General features: G+C 35.8%; 1 protein-coding gene and 2 long non-coding RNA genes across 10 annotated transcripts; 1 reads left to right on the plus strand and 2 right to left on the minus strand.

Annotated features, from left to right (window-relative positions):
• Positions 1–11,795: 11,795 nt before the first annotated feature.
• LOC113315588 (gamma-secretase subunit APH1-like) lies at positions 11,796–13,084 on the minus strand. The gene is made up of 4 exons (XM_026563849.1): positions 13,023–13,084; positions 12,794–12,879; positions 12,130–12,255; positions 11,796–11,941 (listed from the first exon to the last, which is right to left on the minus strand). Exons 1-4 carry the CDS (start codon positions 13,082–13,084, stop codon positions 11,796–11,798), a joined length of 420 nt encoding a protein of 139 aa, XP_026419634.1.
• A 1,338-nt stretch (positions 13,085–14,422) lies between these two features.
• LOC113319041 lies at positions 14,423–18,065 on the plus strand. 7 transcript variants are annotated; one of them, XR_003345035.1, is made up of 8 exons: positions 14,423–14,878; positions 14,950–14,999; positions 15,124–15,481; positions 15,567–15,686; positions 16,610–16,674; positions 17,322–17,429; positions 17,682–17,722; positions 17,808–18,065. It is a non-coding gene; the product is annotated as an uncharacterized LOC113319041 (long non-coding RNA). The 7 variants fall into 7 exon arrangements; XR_003345037.1 differs by having other exon boundaries at positions 15,124–15,221; positions 15,315–15,686; XR_003345034.1 differs by having other exon boundaries at positions 15,124–15,221.
• LOC113319042 lies at positions 15,680–17,940 on the minus strand. 2 transcript variants are annotated; one of them, XR_003345041.1, is made up of 6 exons: positions 17,800–17,940; positions 17,504–17,727; positions 17,354–17,413; positions 17,184–17,264; positions 16,736–17,094; positions 15,680–16,467 (listed from the first exon to the last, which is right to left on the minus strand). It is a non-coding gene; the product is annotated as an uncharacterized LOC113319042 (long non-coding RNA). The 2 variants fall into 2 exon arrangements; XR_003345039.1 differs by having other exon boundaries at positions 16,736–17,264.
• Positions 18,066–20,598: the final 2,533 nt, after the last annotated feature.

Consider the following 20,598-nt stretch of genomic DNA (forward strand, 5'->3'; position numbering starts at 1 on the left):
GGCGACATTACCAACGGCGCCAGCGCTTTTAGTTCGGTCGTTAGCGCCAGACATTTGGTCGCACGTTTAACCATCTATGGATCACTTCTTTTCCATAGTAGAGAATTATGTTTGACCATCCACGTGGCTCAACAAACAAGTTCATTTGAACATTGCCATAGGAACTGCTCTAATAAATACGTGTTGTTATGGAGTCATCTTTATACACAATTCATACGTGTATCCATTTGGACAAAATATTATTGTTTGTACCCAAAATAAATCCTACGCACAAAACACGATTGTGATGATGATTTGATTTGAAATTAGGGTAAAAACACATAAAAGATAAATAGACACAAAGAATTTAACGTGGTTCGGCCATTGATGCCTACGTCCACGGATGAATCCACGTAGGGAGAATTATTGTATTGATATGAGATTACAATAGTTGTGGTATGGTTAGCTAACCCAGAATTCCATATCCTTTGAGTTGGATTTTGGCCTTTATTTATAGGCAAAAAACCCTAATCTGGTTCCAAAATAACCACCTGGATTTGTACTTATCCTTCAATATTTGTGTCTATCCCAAAATGACTTCTACAATAAGTCGTTTGGGCTTCTATAATAAGCTAGACTGGGCTTCCATAGTAATCCATGTGGGTTTCCTCAATAAACCCACCGGTTTTCACAATAAACCGTATTGGACTTCCATAATAAGCCATGTGGGTTTCCTCAATAAACCCACGTGTTGGTTTCCACAATAAACCAATTGGGCTTCCTCAATAAGCCATGTGGGTTTCCTAAATAAACCCACGTGTTGGTTTCCACAATAAACCAACTGGGCTTCCTCAATAAGCCATGTGGGCTTCCTCAATAAGCCATGTGAGTTTCCTCAATAAACCCACGGGTTACCGATATTAAATAGCATGTGCGGCACACACGTACACTATTTTAATAGGGTACAAACATTTCCCCCTCTTAATTCTCAACTTGTTGAAGAATTAAGAGATCAAAAGAAGCACTAACCTTCGCGGCTCGTTCAAATTTGCCATATGCTGCTTATCTGATAATCTTTCGTGGCCTTGGACAGCTTGTTGTGTGGATTCAGAAAATCAAAATAAGAACTAACCTTCGCGGCTTGTTCAAATTCGCCATCTGCTTCTTATCTGATAACCTTTTGTGGCCTTGAACAGCTTGTTGTGTGGAATTGACCCAAAGTCGGCTTAATAACTCAAAGCACCAAAAATGTACTTAATCATCTCATAAGCCATTGTTCTTTAATCACCAAATAAGTTCAAAGTACCAATAATGTACTTAAAACTCCGTATGATAATTACCCAAACACCAAACAGATTAGCATGTTATGTCCTATTGCTCTTCCATTAGCTAACAAATGACCTAGGTGTTGGTCTTGTAAATCTTCTCTAATCTCATCTCCCACCCTTATGGTGAATGAAGCTTTTGATAATCTGTACTATATGCCAACATTGCGAGCTACTTCATTCGAATGTCGGTAGATCCTGTTACTAGTATCTTCATTTCCCAGTCATTATGGTCTTGCTCTGGCACATTTATTGCCATTTGCTCCATTATTCTTTGTAAGATAATGCCAGAACTCACTTCGATTGCAGGTTGCTCCCGTAACTTTCTAGGCACATTGGTTGCCCATTTGTTCCCGTACTGTCCTAGAATTTGCCGACTCAATGCTCGTGTGTCTGCGAATAATGAATGTACTGCGACAATCTCTGGTATACAGGTTGACTGTCTCTAGCTTTTCGTCATACATTTCCTTTCTTTCGCTCCACCTCTTTTACTAGACGTTTTGCGTTTTTCTCCTTTTGTTTCATCTTTTATTGAAACATTTTCCTTTTCGCTTTCTCTTTATTAGAAAGACATTGCAACTATTTCCTTAACAATCGAAATACTTCGTCTTTGTCTTCCTCTTTTACAGAAAGACATTGCACGTATTTCTTTAATAAATACATGCAATCTTTAATATTTTCCTTTCGCTCCTTTTGCTCCATTTTTAGCTTCAGATTTTATTGAAACACTTTCCTTTTCTCTTTCTCTTTATTAAAAAGACATTGCAGCTATTTCCTTAACAATCGAAATTCTTCGTATTTGTCTTCCTCTGTTATAGAAAGACGTTGCACGTATTTCTTTAATAAATACACGCAATCTTTAATATTTTCCTTTCGCTCCATTTTGGCTTCAGCTTAATTATATTATAATACTTTTTTTTTCTCCTTTCTCTTTAATAGAAAGACATCGCAACAATTTCCTTTCTAATCAAATGCTTCTTCTGTCTTTCTCTTTATCAAAAAGACATTGCACTGTTCATTTGATAACCAAAATACCTCGCCTTTGTTTTCCTATTTTTAGCAAAACATTGCACATATTCGTTTAATAACCGAAGTAGCTCGCCTTTGTCTTCCTCTTTATTAGAAAAACATTGCAACTATTTCCTTTAATAACCTAGTGCTTCGTCTTTGTCTTTCTCTTGATTAGAAAGACATTGCACGTATTTCTTTAATAAATACATGCAAAAAATGTTCTCAATTGTGTCTATAAATTTGATTTATAATGTAATCGTGGAAGACCTACCTCCCAAGGCGTTCGTTCCTTCCACCTTAGTCTCCCCCATCATTCCAATGATATCGAAAAGGATGCGTCCTATTGTCTGACTTCCTTAACTATGTTGCTATTTAATTGAATGCTAGGCGTCACTTTAGCCTCCCTCAATATCTGTAGAGATATTCCCGAACAGAAAAGACGCCCCCTTGTGAAGCAGGAACTAGATCTATTATATCCGCTCCTCACTTGCTAGATGGATCTGAGCTTATGGTATCTTTTCCGTTGCTATCTTATTTTTGGGTTCATCGTGATTTTTCCTTTAGGAATCGCCCTCAAAATGTTGTTTTCGTGTGGCGTGTCCCTCGATTTTGAAACCTTTCCCCTACATGACAACTTTGTTTTATTTGCTTATCTTCAATGGATTATGTTGCTGACGAACCTCGAGCAATAAATCAATAGAGCTTTGGATTCGATCATGTTGCTATCCACGAACCTCGAACTCAGTCATATTGTTGCCCCAAGTGCATACAAAAGTTTCTCGAATATAGAAATTTTTGCTACCATGCTATAGGGACTCGAAAGACGATTCAAACGAGCCAAAAATCACTCAATTCGGACTTAAAACGAAGAAGTTATTGGCGAAATAAAATCTGCATGAAGCACGCGTGAAGAACTGACTAACCCCACTAAATCATGCTTTATTGCACAAATGATGGTTTAAACAGTTGGTCAAGATTGTTGAACTTGAGCTGGTGGTCAGGCGTTCAATCCCAACTCGCGCACATTTTTCATCTTTTTCTTGAACTACACCAGGTGGAACAGTTGGTTAAGGTCGCAGACATAGCAGCTTCGCTTGCTGATGACCTTGCAGGTGACGTGACACTAACGTGGCAAATGATTGTGCACCGATGTTGACGTGGCTTCGATGAATGTTCCACGAATGTGATGACATGATCAAACAGATGGTGACCACTTTGCTGACATGGCAGCTTATGACTGGTCCATGTTGCAGACAGATACTTACGTGGCACCGAGATGGCATGGACCTTGGCTGTTATGTCATACTGACACAGACAGATGCTGACGTGTCACCGGGCTGGCGTGGACCTTGGTTTGACTGGTTTGGTCTGGACCGCGGTTGTAACGGTTGGAGATGCATCAAACCGAATTAGCTGAACCGGGTTTACTGGTGAACCGACTTGTGAACCGGAAGCTGGATCAGAGGCTAGACAGATCTGATGGTTGAGATTTTGTGAATCTGACGGTGCAGATTTGATGGATATGGAGTTCCGAATTGGATGAACCGGGTTAACTGGTGAACCGCCTTGTGAATCGGAAGCTGGATCTTGGGCTGGACAGATCTGATGGTTAAGATCTTGTGAATCTGACGGTGCAGATTTGCTGGATATGGAGTTGTACTTGAAGTTGGATGAAGATTAGGTTTTGGCAACGCTTCCTTCAACCCTTTGTCACGGTTTCTTCAATAATTTCGCAACAGTTTCTTCAAGCTCGCAACAATTTCTTCATCCTTGTAACGGTTTCTTCAATTGTTCGTAACGGTCTCTTCAACCTCGCAACGGTTTCTTCAACTGTTTCGCAACAGTTTTCTGCAACGTCTCGGAACTTTCTGCAACTTTCCTCCGAAACGTTTTGGAACTTTCTGCAACTTTTCTCCATAAAGTTTATGAAACTTTCTGTAACTTATGTTCGCAACGTTCCAGAAACAGATCTTCTGCAACTTTTCTTCGAGAACGTTGTAAACTTCCTGCAACTTCTGGATCGCAACTTTCTCTGTTAAAAGAACTTTAACAGCGTTTAGGGTTTTCTGCAACTATTCTGGAAACGTTGTGAACATCTGTTTTGCTTCTTTGAAACCCTAATTTTCAAAAAACTTGGAAAGAAAACTTTTCTCAAAGGGGGAGCACGATCTTTTGCTCGGTTCCCCTTAGTCGGCGCCAATGTTTCTACCCAAAATAAATCCTAGGCACAAGACACGATTGTGATGATGATTTGATTTGAAATTAGGGTAAAAAAATATAAAAGATAAATAGACACAAAGAATTTAACGTGGTTCGGCCATTAATGCCTACGTCCACGGATGAATCCCGTACGGAGAATTATTATATTGATATGAGATTACAATAGTTGTGGTATGGTTAGCTAACCCAGAATTCCATATCATTTGAGTTGGATTTTGGCCTCTATTTATAGGAAAAAAACCCTAATATGGTTCCAAAATAACCACCTGGATTTGTACTTATCCTTCAATATTTGTGTCTATCCCAAAATGACTTCTACAATAAGTCATTTGGGCTTCTATAATAAGCTAGACTGGGCTTCCATAATAATCCATGTGGGTTTCCTCAATAAACCCACCGGTTTCCACAATAAACCGTATTGGACTTCCATAATAAGCTATGTGGGTTTCCTCAATAAACCCACGTGTTGGTTTCCACAATAAACCAATTGGACTTCCTTAATAAGCCATGTGGGTTTCCTAAAGGGAAAATTAGGCTCAGGGCCCCGCCCATGGGTAACCCATAATGTGAGGCCCTTAATTAAAAGAAGTTTAAATCTAAGCCCTGAAATATTAAAAGACCTTTATACCTTTATGCATATTGTCAAGCCCATAATTAAATAAAATTTGAATCTAGGCCCAAAATTATTAAATCTAGGCCCGAAATTATTAAATTACAGCGCGAATGTGTAAACAGAAGTTACACATGCATATGGCAAGTGTAAGCAGAAGTTACACATCCATATAACATGTGTAATGCAAAGTTACACTTGTATATATATGCAAAAAATAGACATCAAAAAGAAAACATAAAAAAATACATGTATTACTTTAAGATTCATTTACAACAATTTTTTAGCATGTGTAACTAGAATCTACACACACATCTGTCTAGCGTAATCGAGAGTTACATATGCGTCTATCTATTGTAATTGAGAGTTATACATGCGTCTGACTTGTGTATTCAGCGTCAACTCCAATTCCAGCGAGACCAATACCACAAATAAGCAATTAGGTTTTATGAAGTTGTCGTAAGCCTAAAATATAACAACAAGCAATCAGTTTTTATAAGATTAAATGAACAAAAATGTATATTCAATTTCACATACATCTAAGTAGTGAAACTAGCAGTTACACATTCATATAGGAATTCAGCACCAGAATAATTAAAGGAAAGAACATAAGCATGATTACCAAGTGTATAATGTTCAAACCACTGATTTCTGCAGTAAAGCTAAATAGTGTCAACCTCTACAAGTTTATGTAATGCCGACGTAAAACGTACTTACTAGTGTAACTTTTGGTTACACATGCATCTTACTAGTGTAACTTTCGGTTATACATGCATCTGAATTCTGTAACTTTCAGTTACATATGTATCAGACTAGAGTAACTAAGGGTAGATGCATATTCCATTTGTCATAAACTTGCAACAATACTAGATGACAACTTCAGAAACTAAAAGTTACACATCTAACTAACTAGTAATTCAATTAAAACGTGTATCTATAACTTACACATCTAATTAGCATGTGTAACTAGTAGCTACACATCCATTTAGCTTGTGTATATAGAAGTTACACATCTAATTAGCATGTGTAACTAATAGTTACACATCCAAAAAAAGGTCAGTTAACTTACACCAATCGATTTTATGAGTGGCTTGGCTTCAAGATCTCTTAAACAACATTTGTTTCTTCGATTACATTAAAACTTAATTTCACCTGAGGAGTTAATGAGTGCAATATCAATATCACATAAGACATTGTTGGATATTTAGTTTTAATCCTTAAAACTCTCAGATGATTATAACGTACTAGTAACTCACCATCAATTATATTATACCGAATGAGAGTCTGAAGGAAGACACATACAAGTCTTACAAGTCGGTTGTCCTGCAAAGTAATAAGACAAAAAGGTACCATAATATTAGATTAAAATGAAGTATCTGCAAATAAGAGCCATGAGGCACCACAATATCATGTTAAATTATAAACAGAAAAAACCTGAGCGTTGATTTTCACGCCCTGGGATGGTTTGAGTTCTGTGTGATGCAGATAAGATCCCTAAGGCAATAAATCATGCATTAGTATGGAAAAACATTGACATGTTGAAGATTATACAATATGAATACAGTTGTAAGATAATTAGGACTATCTAGTTGTAACGTAAAACAAGATAAGTAAGGTAAGCATTTTCTAATGATCGTGCGGTGAGGTAGTACAGTTCGAATATAGAGATTTTCATTATCCATACACTATTGAATCACATAAATGTTTAACATCCAACATTAAATTTCCATGTAAAGTAAAACACAAGTGGGGAATGAACAGAATAAGAGTATTCACATGTATCCATAAATCCTCCACTGGATGTGGCAGATTCTCACTCATTCAAATTGTTAAAGAAATTATATAGAATCACGAAAATATATGTGTAATCAGTAGTTACACATGCATATGTCTTATGTAACCGGCAGTTACACATCATATGGCATGTGTAACCGGCAGTTACACATCCAATCAGATTGTGTAAATATGAGTTACACATCCAATTAGCATGTGTAACTTGCAGTTACACATTCAATTAGTATATCCTCAGGCAAAGTGAGGATCACCACCACTACCAACAACAACATATGACATGATTCAATCTAATAAAAAGAGCAGTATCTTGCTTCATTGATGCTAAATAAACCTAGTATATATTAATCGAAAACCAAATCATGTATAATTGAAAATTCACACATCTCGAAACACTAACTCCTATAGAGATCCAAATCATGTAATTCCCAGAGAAGTACGTGGTTTCAGTAGTTGTTTTCCGTATATCGCATTCAGAAGAGACGGAGACCAACAACACAACACGAATTACAAAACCGGAACCACCTAAGAGGTAAGATATACATTTGGAAATATAAAAACTTCATACATATGGAATATATAACAATGTCAGCTACCTGTGAGGTAAGATATACAACATTCACGGGGGATATCAAATAGTAAACAAGTGGGAAAGGTGGTTAAGAAAATAAATACTTTAAGCAGATACAAAAGGGAAAAATGAGTTAAGCGAACAATTTGATCAAATCTACATACACAAGTTGGTATACCGGGTTCAATTCAGTAAACAACATGAACTGTGTAATTTTACCAACCAATCAAAGCAGCAAAAAAAAATATTCAAAAACTGACAAAATGGCATACCAACAATGTTTCTCAAAGACCCTTATATAAGCCAAAGCAACCTTTTTATTTGCAAATAGTACGAAACATATGTGAAATACCTCTGTAATTAACCTCATGTATCTGCAAGTTGCATTAAATAAAGGTTCAATAAGCACTCAAAAAGCAGATTAAGAACAATAATGGAAGAATATTAACATATCCATATACATCGGGCATGTTTTTTCTATATATATTCATATGAAATTTCATTATACACCTCAGCACTAACATTTATAAACCTCTACCTTTAGCTTATTGGAGAATATGAAAGGCGATAGAAACAATAACTAGTTTCGCTTTCCAGAATGCATACAACATGTGTAATCTGAAAGGCGATAGAAACAATAACTAGTTTCTCTTTCATTATAAACCTCATCACTAACAAACCATTTCCATTACTTACATATATAGACAGCGGCATATGGATTTGCTCGTAGTAGCATTAACTCATCACCTCGATCATCGTTGACAACAAGCCAATCATTTCTGTTGTTTTAAAAATAATTTCTCTAAATTCTCGATCGCCAACTGAAACCTGAATCATTCAAATTGGAGTTATTATACAAAATTACAAGTACTACCTAGGTTTAATCATGAATAAGTTGTTTCCAAGCATTAATAACCTTCAGTTGTTGTTACAAATCGAATTTCAGATAAGATTGATGAAGAACCAAAATTAGGGAAAAAATCAATCAAATTCTTTTCCAGAAACTCTAAAATCAGTAAATAGATTAGAACATTTTTATCGTGATTCTCGAACCAATATGAAGATCAGAACGACAAACTTAGTGTTTTCGTGATTAGTTAAATCAAGTTGCTAGTGCTAGGTTTTTAAAACCGTAAAAAATCTTTTGAAAATTCTTTTGGAAATGAAACAAAGAACTTCAAACAAATAACTAAGATTAGAGAGATAAACTTATATTTCCAATCGTTTTTGTTGATGAATCTCTGTATATATTTGCCGATATTGATTCTCAACATGTCTTCCTTGCGTTTCATAAATTTCCTTCAAGAACAGGTACTGCTAATTAATAACGATTTAGGTTTTCAATCGAGTTATAATTGAATTTGAATCAAGTTTCTTTATGCTCAGATTTAGGTTCGTTTATTGATTCTCAACACTGACATGATTTTGCTTCAGATCTGTTCATCACGGTTTCATTTCACTGGAGAAGTTAAAATTCATTGATTGATTCTCAACACTGATAAGAACTTCGATTGAATCTATATAGTATTATCGATGAAGAACCAGATCGTAACAAGAAACGAAATCAAATCAGAAAAAAAAAACCCTAGAAATAATTTTAGGTAGAGCCGAGAGAGAAATAAAAATGAGAAATGAAATATCTTCTGGTTTTCCTCTTATATTTATTGAAAAGGGCAAAGTCGTCATTACGAAAAATCATAAATTGAAATTATGGGACAAATCTGAATTTTTTTTTGAAATTCTGGGCCTAGGAATATCATTTTCCTAAAGTATGGAGTTGATAGTGTAGGATCCATTTAGTGGGGCTTCTATATATTGAACCCATATAGTAGGGGGTTCTAATATTTTTCACTTTCCTAAATAAACCCACGTGTTGGTTTCCACAATAAACCAACTGGGCTTCCTCAATAAGCCATGTGGGCTTCCTCAATAAACCCACGGGTTATCGATATTAAATAGCTTGTGCGGCACACACGTACACTATTTTAAGGAAAATTTCTTGTTTGGTCCTAAGCCCATAAGGTTATTTATAGGAGGGTCCAACCGGATTTTATTCTTATCCTAGGGTCCAAAGTTTTTTGAAAACATGGAAATGACTAATATATCCTACTGGTTAAATATGTGTGAAATAACATACTTCTACCAAATCGAGATTTTATTTATTGGGAGGTCCAAATTTAATTAAAACATATAAAATACCACAAATTTGAGTACATATCTGCTAAATTTGTGTTACAAATTTGAGTACATATCTGCCACCATGCTTAAAATTTGAGTACATATCTGCTGCACTTTTTACAAATCTGAGTACATATCTGATGCACTACTTACAAATCTGAGTATATATCTGCCGCACTGTTTACATATAGAGTGTGTATCCGTTGGACATATGGAACCTGTAAATGTGATCAGAATATAACAATATTAAAACACATCAACATAGCTACCATCTATTTCAGTATTTCGCACACGTACTCATGGGTCAAACAAAAAAAAAAGTGGCAAAACTATGAACAAAACAGAATCAAAAGAAGTTTCTATCAGTACGTCATATACGTACTGCAGATTCATAAACTAAAAACTCAATTGCATGTCAAGAAGTGATGAATCCATGAATATAACCGAATCAAAGCACATATTTTAGTATCTCACATACGTACTCATGGATCAAACCAAAAGAAGTAGCAAAATTGTGAATAAAACAGAATTAGAAGAAGTTTATATCAGTTTGACATATACGTACTGCGGAGTCATGAAATAAAAACTGAACTTCATGTCAAAGAAGTGGCCAAACTCAATTGCATGACAAGAATAGGTGACAGAACTATGAAAAATAAGAGGATCGAAACATATATTATAGTATTTGGTCCTAAGCCCATAAGATATTTGTTTACGGCTTTAAGCTATTATGAGAGTTAACCCAAAATGTCCTCGATAACCTTCGACTTAAATAAGATAACAGAATTACAATTACAATCTCCACAATTAAGTACATTTAGATGAACAATGCACGAACCATTAAAAAAACCAAATATTGTTCACATATGAAAATTAGCACTAGTTGTAACAAGATTGTACAAAGAGAATGAGCATACCTTCTATCTTCGAGAAGTTAATGCAGTTCCAGGGATGCTGCAAAAGAAGACAAATTCACTTTGTAAGATTTTTCAAGAATCAACAAGCAGTTGAGTTAAAGACAAGAGGCCACCCTAAGGTGCTAAGAGTAACTACCTTCCTTGTTGCTTTCCTGCAAAACTTGAACCATTCCTCCCATTACTTGATCCTTTAGTCTGGAGAATGGGCATTCCCCCGTTTCCAACAGCCATATGAACACCATTCAACTCCTTTGGATCTTTAGGTTTGCCCAAAAGTTTGACATTTTATAGACCATGAACACCGTTTGAAGGACGAATTTGTGCCAATGAAGCGCTAAGTGAAGGCTTTGCAGAACCAATATTAACATGTTCGGGTTCAATTGATGGTACCTTCTTCAGGCGATTAGATTGAGCAATTGGAGTAACAGCCACAGAGGGTAGGAAAGACGAATAAGCAGCAGAAGTAGCTGCAGCTGCAACAACATTTGCAACCGCAGCAGTAGCTGATATAATTTCTTGTGCTCCTTCTCGAAGATGAATGAAATCCCCATCAACAACAAATAGCTGAAACTTGAGATCCCAATTAAGAAGTAAGAACTTCAGAGAGCAACATGAATTTAATATAGATAACTAGCAAACAAATAAAAAGCTACTTGGAGACTTACTTCAGGGTGACCAGACACAAAGTCGTCGAGCTTTCCATATACTTTCTTATAATCGTTCCAATGAAGAGGTGCAAGCATTTTCCCCAGTATATCTGGTAGCTACATTGACAGAAGATGAATAAACAGGACAGACAAGAAATTAGAACTAGCATAGATATAAGGCAATGATTGAAGCATGGGCATCGCGCACCAGATGGACTATATCTTACCGTTGAACTAATTCTAATTTGACCACCCGATCCTGCAGGAATGGCACGAACAATGCACACTAGCAGTGACCTTTCATCTAATAGCTTAGGCTCCGGGATTTTTCTCACCGGCAGCATATTTATCACCCGTTCAGCTGGAAAGGATGTTTCAGATGAAACCACAACAGACAGTTTAGCACATATTTCCATCTATATTGATGATTGAGCCACCTAATAACTACTAAGAAAGAGGCACTACAAAATCGTACAAACAGTTGGTCTTCCTGTCATTTTCACAGCATTAATCAATTCAGGATTATATCTTGACCAACTGGTCATATCAAGGTATTATACTAACCATTGATGCTGCAATTAGATGAACTGCTGGGACGAATATTTGGTCTGATTTGTTCCCTTCTGCGTACCCATTGAAAGCTATAACCATGGAGAACGTGTGGATGGTAACAAACGCTAGACAAATGATAGCTGTAAAGTGAAATGTAGAACAGTAAGATACAAAATTCATGTGGACTCCTTGTATGTTTCAAAAGTCCATTTTTACAAATTTACCTTTTGATCCATGACTATTCTCTTTATCGATGAAGTTTTAGGAATCAAAAATTATGTAAGAAAACCAGGAAAAGAAATAAAAAACTGGTAAGGAAGTGACTCACCAGAGACGAGAAAAAATGGCATCGATGAGCACCTCTCAACGTAAAATGTTGCCTTACCAAACGCAGGTGTCAACAGGCTTAGACAAAAAAAGACAGCATGGGCCACACCATGACCCAAACCACCAGCTGCAAAGAAAATTCAATGAAGTAAGCACACAGATAACAAGAAGAAAACTGAGGTTCAAGAGTATGAGAGCACTGCAGAGCAATTGGCTAACTCTTAAAGAACACAAGACGGGGCACAGGACATCAGAACTTTGGAATGCCCAACATTGCAGAGCTAGTTATAATGGCACAAGCTGAACAAGTGAAATGACCAAATAATTTTCCCTATTAAAGAGATGTGCCCAAAACTGCATTTTGAACTTTGGAGATTTCCTATGACTCATTATAAAAACATCCTCAAATTTTCATTAAACTAGATGGCAAATTGTAAATAAAACTACAATATGATTTGAATAGGGAAAATCATTCAAGAATGAAGTGCAATGTGATGTGGATAGTCTGCTTCGTATATTTACAGACTCGCCAAGTCAAACACCAAAAAGCTAAAAAATGTTTGGTACTAATACCGAAATAGGTAGTAAGTTCTCAGATTAGCGATAGCGATAAAGCTTCTCATGGGGAAATAGGAGATCAAAAGAAAACTATCTACAGATCTTACCAAGGGCGATTTGCATCTTATCAGTCAGATAAAGGCGTGGTTTAGAAACTCTGTCAGCAAAAGTATCCAGGATATCTTCCAACTTCCTGTACAGAATAAAGTTAGCAGTGACATTCTTAGTATTTCCTACTGCAAGTAATAAGAGAAAAAAAGAAAAACTTTTTTATTTCAAGCTATTGGTTGGTAAGCATTGACCGGCTAACTCTACAATAATTTCTACGTAGAACACCTCCCTACATGTCTCCTTAATTGAAAAACTGAAGTCTGCCTAGAAGGAATTTGAAAAGACATCCTGAGGTTTACTGATAAAAACGACTTTTTCTAATAAACATTAACTAGTACAAAATTGGATAAATTTCAACACACTCAGAAGAAAACCCTCAGAATTTCTTGAAAACCGGCAGACGTGACTAAGAGGATCGCAAGCGGCCACCATGTTGTTTAATGTTTATTGGAAACTATACATGTCAAGCTATTGGTTGGGAAGCATCAAACAGCTAACTCTACAATCTAGGTTGAACACCTCCCTAAGTCAAACTTACATGTATCCTTATTTGGAAAATCCAAGTATTAATAAGGAAAATCAACTTATCAAAGGCTAGAATCGATTTGGGTTCTTGAATCGATCAAGATGTTTTAAAAATCTTCGTACTCATGGATCGAACCCAAAAACAATGACAAAACTCTGAATATAACCGAATCAAAGCACATATTTCAGTATTACACATACGTACTCATGGATCGAACCCAAAAGCAATGACAAAACTCTGAATATAACCGAATCAAAGCAGATATTTCAGTATTACATATACGTACTCATGGATCGAACCCAAAAATCAATTAAAAAACGCGGTGCAACACAAATACACTCATGGATCGAATCCAAAAACAATGACAAAACTCTGAATATAACCGAATCAAAGCAGATATTTCAGTATTACACATACGTACTCATGGATCGAACCCAAAAACAATGACAAAACTCTGAATATAACCGAATCAAAGAAGATATTTCACTATTACATATACCTACTCATGGATCGAACCCAAAAATCAATTAAAAAACGCGGTGCAACACAAACACACTCAGAGATCATACCAAATCGACTAAAGTAAACTCTTCCAGTTTACTATCAACATCAGATCTAATACCTAAACATTAGATTTTGCTATAAACATGAAAATTTCTCTAATCCGAGAAGAAAAAAACCTAAATTAAAATAAGCTTTTGAAGAAGAAAGGAAAAATGAAAACCTAAACTATACCAACAGTAAGGAAGTGAACCTATCGATTAATCTTAGTTTGAGTTCACGAATTGATCAACACCTCAGAAGATCTTCATAGCCGGAGCTCTTCACCGAACCACAGATGAGAAAATGAAGAAGAAATGGATTTGGTTACTGCTTTTATATACTTGAGGGTGTTTTCGGTATTTAAAAATACGCCCCCATATGTTCCACATGTGTGCAGGACCAGGGCTTAAAAAGTTGGGTCCATTTTTTTGTTTTCTTTTTATTATGGACCTTTGATTACTGGGCTTTAGTGGATGGACCTGCCAATAGGAACACTATAATAGGATCTACAGGTAATTCCTACCTATTTTAATAGGTTACAAACAATTATCTCATTTATTCTTCCCCCTTTTCTTTTTCTGTTAAAGCTCTTTCCTAATTGTTAACGAAGAAGTTTTGTCCCAAGAATGAAAACCATTTCTTCAAACAGTGATGAGGTAAATTTTTGGTTAGAAACAAAATATTGTTTTCATCAACATCATCTTTCTTATCTCTCTCATTTTCTTGTCAATTTGCCCCTAAATTTCAAACCCTAACATTTTCCTCATAAACAAAATCATAACATTTTCTTCATGGTCCCTGTAAATTTACCAATTAGGTGTGCAGCACTACACTTAAGTGAATTCAGGAGATTTGACATAGCCGAATACGATGAGAGTGGTTGTATCAATTGGTTAAATGAATTCTCCATGTACCGCAACAAATTGTTTCAGAAAGAGTTGGATACCCACGTTAGTTAATGTTGTTTACCACAGTGGTGTCATTAAGATTTACCAGTCTCCCAAACCATTCGGTATGTCTTCCTTCTCTTTAATTTAGATTAATCGGCTTTCGTCCTTTTTTCTAATTGCTTCATATTTCTAGATTGTGTGGGATCAAATGTCAATTAATAGAGCTGGAAATGTCGATAATAGGTGACAATTTAAACCAGCGTTTTACTCTCCATTAGCTCGAGGATATGTTGGTATCCTGGTGTACTTACAAAATTCAAGTGCATCTCTGTGATTGTGATCAATAGAATTTTTGGTTTTTGTGCAGGATTTGAGAGTTGATTCTCCAAGCATGTTGTGGAGGTGAAGGTCTACAACTGCAACAAATCTGTTCAACATGGAATTGTTTATGCAAGAGTTTATGGTGTATGTGAATTGATATGGTTTTCATTTTATTATCTTTTAGATTTTATCGTCTTCGTTGTAGTTTTACAATTTGAGAAAATGGCTCCTGAACAGAAACTTGTAATGTTGGTAAAGGAGTTGTTGGTTGAAATTTTTGGGTAGTTAATTTTAGAGGAGAGTTGAAGTTACTGTGTCTCCAAGACATCACAAACACGTATCTGGGTTTGAGTTGTCACAGTATATTTTTCATAAGTGCACACGGCAAGTTTGGCTAGCACCAGGTCTGATGAGTTGCTGGATGTTATTATAGGAGTGTCGGATTCCTTGGTGTGGTATTCTGAATCTAAGTTATATAAAATATTGCAGAAGTTCTCAACCAAAGAAGCCAAGAAGTGGAGATTGTGTTCCATAACACATCATGTAAAAAATCCGAGCAGCGCAGGCTCTCTTTTATTCTTGAACCTGTGTTCGTCGATGACCTCCAAGGTTAGTAATCTTAAATAGTTACTCTTTCCTTCAATGCCTTCAATGCTGAATGTTTTATGTTTACACAATTTGTTAATTCATGTTTAACACTGAATCACCAAAGGGTTGAGTCAATCATTTAATTTCAGAATAGTTCAGATCTCCGTATATTAGTCAATGGACATAATAGTTCAAATCTCTATATAGTAGCTGTTTAGGCATACACTGCCAAGTCTTAAACACTCATGATGACATGGTACTATGATCATCCCTATATTAAATGTTTCCTTTTACCTGTTTCAACGTCTTTATAGGTGGTAGCAATCTCTATAATCTATATAGTCGAATACATTGATTAGGCTTGTTTGCATATTGCTTTCCGCTTGGAGTGTATTCTTCTGCAATAAAAGAAAGATTCAACATAGTACTCATGAATTTATAACAGTAGTCTATTACAGTAAAGAGTTTAGGATAATACTCATGAATTTATAACAGTAAAGAGTCTATTACAGTAAAGAGCTTAGGACATTTGCACCAGCCGTAAATAATCCACTAAAATGTAAAATCTAGCAATGTTAGAATAGACATCAAATAAAATAGACCATTAGGCTTTATTCAAAACGTGCTTGGATATATGGCATCTTAATTCGGATGTCGTACATCAATAACCCAAACCCCATAACATAATTAAGGAGCAGAATGACGTCTATTTTTTCCTAGTTTTCTACTGGTTTACGGACTACTTTAAAATTTTCATACCGGATCACCACATACGATTTGTTGGCTCCTCCAGTGTATTTATCTGCAATAGAAGAAACATGTTATAACAGGCAGCAATGGTGAGGCATAATGTTTATTGTTTTGGATGAACTCTTTAATCCATGTTGCATGATTTCGCAGTTTATTGTTTTGGCATAATGTTTATTGTTTTTGTAATCTCGCAGATTCTATACTTCAGTTAGAAATCAGCCTTGTTTGTTTTAATTAATCCGAAATTACAAAGCAGAAGGTTCGTGTTAATTTGCTTTTAGTTCTCTATTTCCATATGCATGACCTAAGAAAAATCTTACCTGATCGCGAAGCTTCAGTCTCAGGATTCTTTGTCTCTCTGTCTAGCATAGTAGTAGGTTCTACAGTTTTCATTTTTTTTCCTGCGATTAGGATTATCCTGCGAATACAAATAATTGGTAGTTTTGATTTTCATACCTGCAAAGATTTCATTTGCTCATTCTCTTTTCTTTTTTGTTTTCTTCCCTGGATTTGCATTGCATGTACGTCCACTGGACCACATTATCATTTTGTGGTCGATATACTTGTTCGGATTCTATTTGTCCATCTTCTTCATTATGGATTCTTGCAGACAGTTTTTTTCTTGTTTTTCTCTTTGTCTACGTGCTTTTTGTGCTGCTTGTTGTGCCAAGCATTTTGCCTGTCAATTTTAAATAATGATCGGTATCGTATTTAGTATATATCTTTAGAAAACAGAAGATTAGATACTACTGTTAATTAGAACGGTACTGTTGACGGTTCTTTTGATGGTCGAATAACTTTTTCTTCCCTCTCTCTTTGTTGACGTGCTTGTTGCGCCAAGCAGTGTGCCTGTAAAATATCATCATAAAAATCAGCATTGTTTAATATCAGTCTCTTTGTTTACAGAATGTTACTGTGGTTATGAACGTAGGCTTTACCATTGATGCTTTATTTTCCGATCGGGCGCGACGTTCTCGTTGGGACCTTCGCATCCTTTCCTGTCAATTCAATTAAGTGAGTAATCAAACGTTTGAAAGTAATCATGTTTTTAAACGTGGGATTAAGTAGTTTCTTGAATGGAATAACACCTTAGATCTCTGAATGGCGAATTGATTACAATTTAATACTCTTTCTTGAGGTTGCCTATTCTGCAATTCTTGAATTTCCATTTCCCGGCGTTCCTTTTCTTGTTTCTCTCTTGCTTGACGTGCTTGTTGTGCCAGAGATTGTACTTTTGAAGTTGCTTTTTTTTGCCTCTCACTTCAGGTGTGGATCGATTAGACTGCACATGACTGCATGCTTCTTTGGTAATCTGAAAAAGACAGATTTTTTATTCATTTACCTTTGAATATTGTTTTTAAGTATAATAACTAATTATACTTACTTGATCAGGTCCAAGGATACATTTCTGAGTCCCGGAATCAGTGACCGATGTTATTTGTGGAAACTGGCTGTTTGGCAGTTCTTGTTTGTGCCTTTGCCGCCACTCTTTTTCTTGTTTTTCTTGTTCTCTTCGTGCTTGTTGTGCCAAGGATCTTAATATAGAAGTTTCCGTCTTTTGATCAGGTCCAAGTATACCTTTCTGTATCACAGAATCGGTGACCGATGCTATTTGTGGGAACTGACTGTTTGACAATTTTTATTTGCCTATTTCATGTTGTTCTTTTTCTTGTTTTTCTCTTACTCTTCGTGCTTGTTGTGCCAGGGATCTTGCTTTTGAAATTTCCTTTTTTTTTACGCTCTCTTTCGATGGCGAATTGATTAGCTTCCGTATTACTGCCCGCGAACTGTGTAGCACAAATTTATTTTAAATATATCAGAAAATACAAAATTCCATATTGCTGGTAAACCAAAGAATCCTTGTCTATCTATATGTGTAAATTTTACTATGCTAAATAAGTGAATTAAAAAACCTTTGTCCAGTACTAATAGATGATTAGAAGGTTACCTGCGATGTATTCTTATTTGTACTTTCTGATGGTGTTAAATTTGAGGGGCGTCTGCAGTACATAAATTAGAGTTAAAATCCGTACATGGGAGCTGCTAGAATCTAAACATTAGAAAGCGCTGTTAAGCAACAGTTATTGAAAGTGACCACATAAATTTAAGGTGGAATAATGGCGTACCTCGTATTGATTATAGAAAACAGATTATAACAAACTTGATCATCTAGGAAGATATTTGATCTGAGCACGTTTTGCAGGGCGCCCTAACCTAATCACCTGCTTAGATAATAGGATTACAACCTAATTGAAGCATTAAATCTAGATTATCGATTTTAAAAATCATAATTACATAATAAGCTAATAACATAATCCGAACTCTCTGATATTATATAAATGAAAGTCTCTCGAATGATATGTATATAATAATGTGTTGTTTACAGAGAAAGAGTACATATATAAAAGATAAATAAAAATCTTTCGTTCGCTAAAGCTTTACGCTACAAAACAAATATCTTCACGTGCACCATTTTTTCTGATTACTGAAACTGAAGTGGGAACGAGTGAGCACATCATCCCAAAGGGATGTCCAATGAAAATGTACAACTCTCAAGTAATCACTAACATACTACTAAAAGATAGAATAATTAAAGTACACCAATGAAGGAAAACAGTTGACACGTCCCTTCTCAAATCTAAATGTAATATCGAAATACGACATTCAAGAAAGAAATAGGAAGATAACATTTCATAGCACAATCAACATAAGACAATCAAGTATGATATGCATATGAATGATTTTCCCAGAAAATATATAATATAATATTGTTATGACCTCTCGGGCTAATAAGGTAATATTCAACGGCTTCCCGCCTAATCTTGACAGAATTTAATTTATAAAATAAAAAGTAATAATATTATCACGACCTCTCGTGCTAATAGGATAATGAAGCAACGGCCTCACGTCTATTAAGTGCTTAGCGAGGATCTGTGGGGTTACACAGTCACTCCTCGCGGGGAAACCAAACAACACATAACACACATACATCAAAGAACACACCACATACGCAAAAATGGTAAAGACATATCATGCTCGCAAATAGAAAGGAGTCTTAATAATTACAAGAAGGTTACAGAGTTCCCACCTGTTTTGATGACAAGTCATGCCTACCTTGAAACCCCAATCCACTGGTTCATCCTTTGAATCGATCGTTGTTAAATAAAGAGTAACTGTTAATCACACAAGTACTCTAAGAATTTAGCTAAAAGGCTCATACAAGGCTCATAACATAATCTCATACAAGTCTCTAATTATAGGTCAAATGAGCTATCTAATAGCCATTCATAGATTTATACCTCTTCATTCTCTATCTTTAACATAGCTAAGGTTTACTAATTCAATTAGGTTTGGTTCTAAAGACCATTAGAATAGTCTTAAGAATATCTACAACTTTGTAGAAAGAACCAAAGATTAATTTGGACCATAAGGGTCCAATTCATGTTCAATGGGAAAACTGTCTCTAAATCCAAATCCATCAAACCAGCCCATTAACAAAAGATCCAGTGCATCCGAGTCAACTAACGATCAATAACAGTCTCTGTCAGGTCAAAAAGGTCGTCTAACAGTCAACGTTTAGTTAAGTTCAAGGTCTAGTCAAATGGTCAACGATATGGTCACACGAGTCACCAAGTCACGGTCGGGTCAACGAGTTAAGTCACTGAGTCAAATCGGATCAAGTCTGGTAACTCTGGTTACAGGGTCAACTCAGTCAGAAGACTGATTCAGGCAGATGACTCAGGCAAGTCAGATTAGATTATTAACTGGCCAGGCTAAAACAGAAGGCCTGAGCCATTAGCTCATGCCACAAACTAATACATTAAATCACAGACACACACACCACTCGGACTAATACTACATTCCTTCATTGATTCAATTCTGATTCTAAACACATCCCATATTCATCTAAACTTCAGATCATTTATAACTCACACTACCACCACTAGACTTCACTTAAAATTCAAACCACCCTAATCCAGATTAACTATTTCAGCTCTGCTACACCACCCTATTAAGCCTCGACTAAAACTGCCAATTCAACCCATCCCTGCAGTTCCATTATTACAACCATTCTATGTTCCATTTCCATTCTGCAGTTGCACTTCAACTAAGACTACCAGATATACCTCTTCAAAGATTCTTTCATGTCTAACATTCATCTAGTTCCATATCAACTAAACTC

Source organism: Papaver somniferum, chromosome 10 (assembly GCF_003573695.1).
Source record: "Papaver somniferum cultivar HN1 chromosome 10, ASM357369v1, whole genome shotgun sequence".
NCBI lineage: Eukaryota > Viridiplantae > Streptophyta > Magnoliopsida > Ranunculales > Papaveraceae > Papaver > Papaver somniferum.

Bases quoted from the DNA above. Each gene is read 5' to 3' on its own strand.
- LOC113315588 (XM_026563849.1), bottom strand. From the start codon at position 13,084: ATGTCTTTTCAAATTCCTTCTAGGCAGACTTCAGTTTTTCAATTAAGG. The intron at 12,880-13,022 runs GTGTTCTACGTA...TATTCTGTACAG, and splicing joins TTAAGGAGACATGTAGGGAG to GAAGTTGGAAGATATCCTGG. The intron at 12,256-12,793 runs GTAAGATCTGTA...TTTTCTTTGCAG, and splicing joins TAAGATGCAAATCGCCCTTG to CTGGTGGTTTGGGTCATGGT.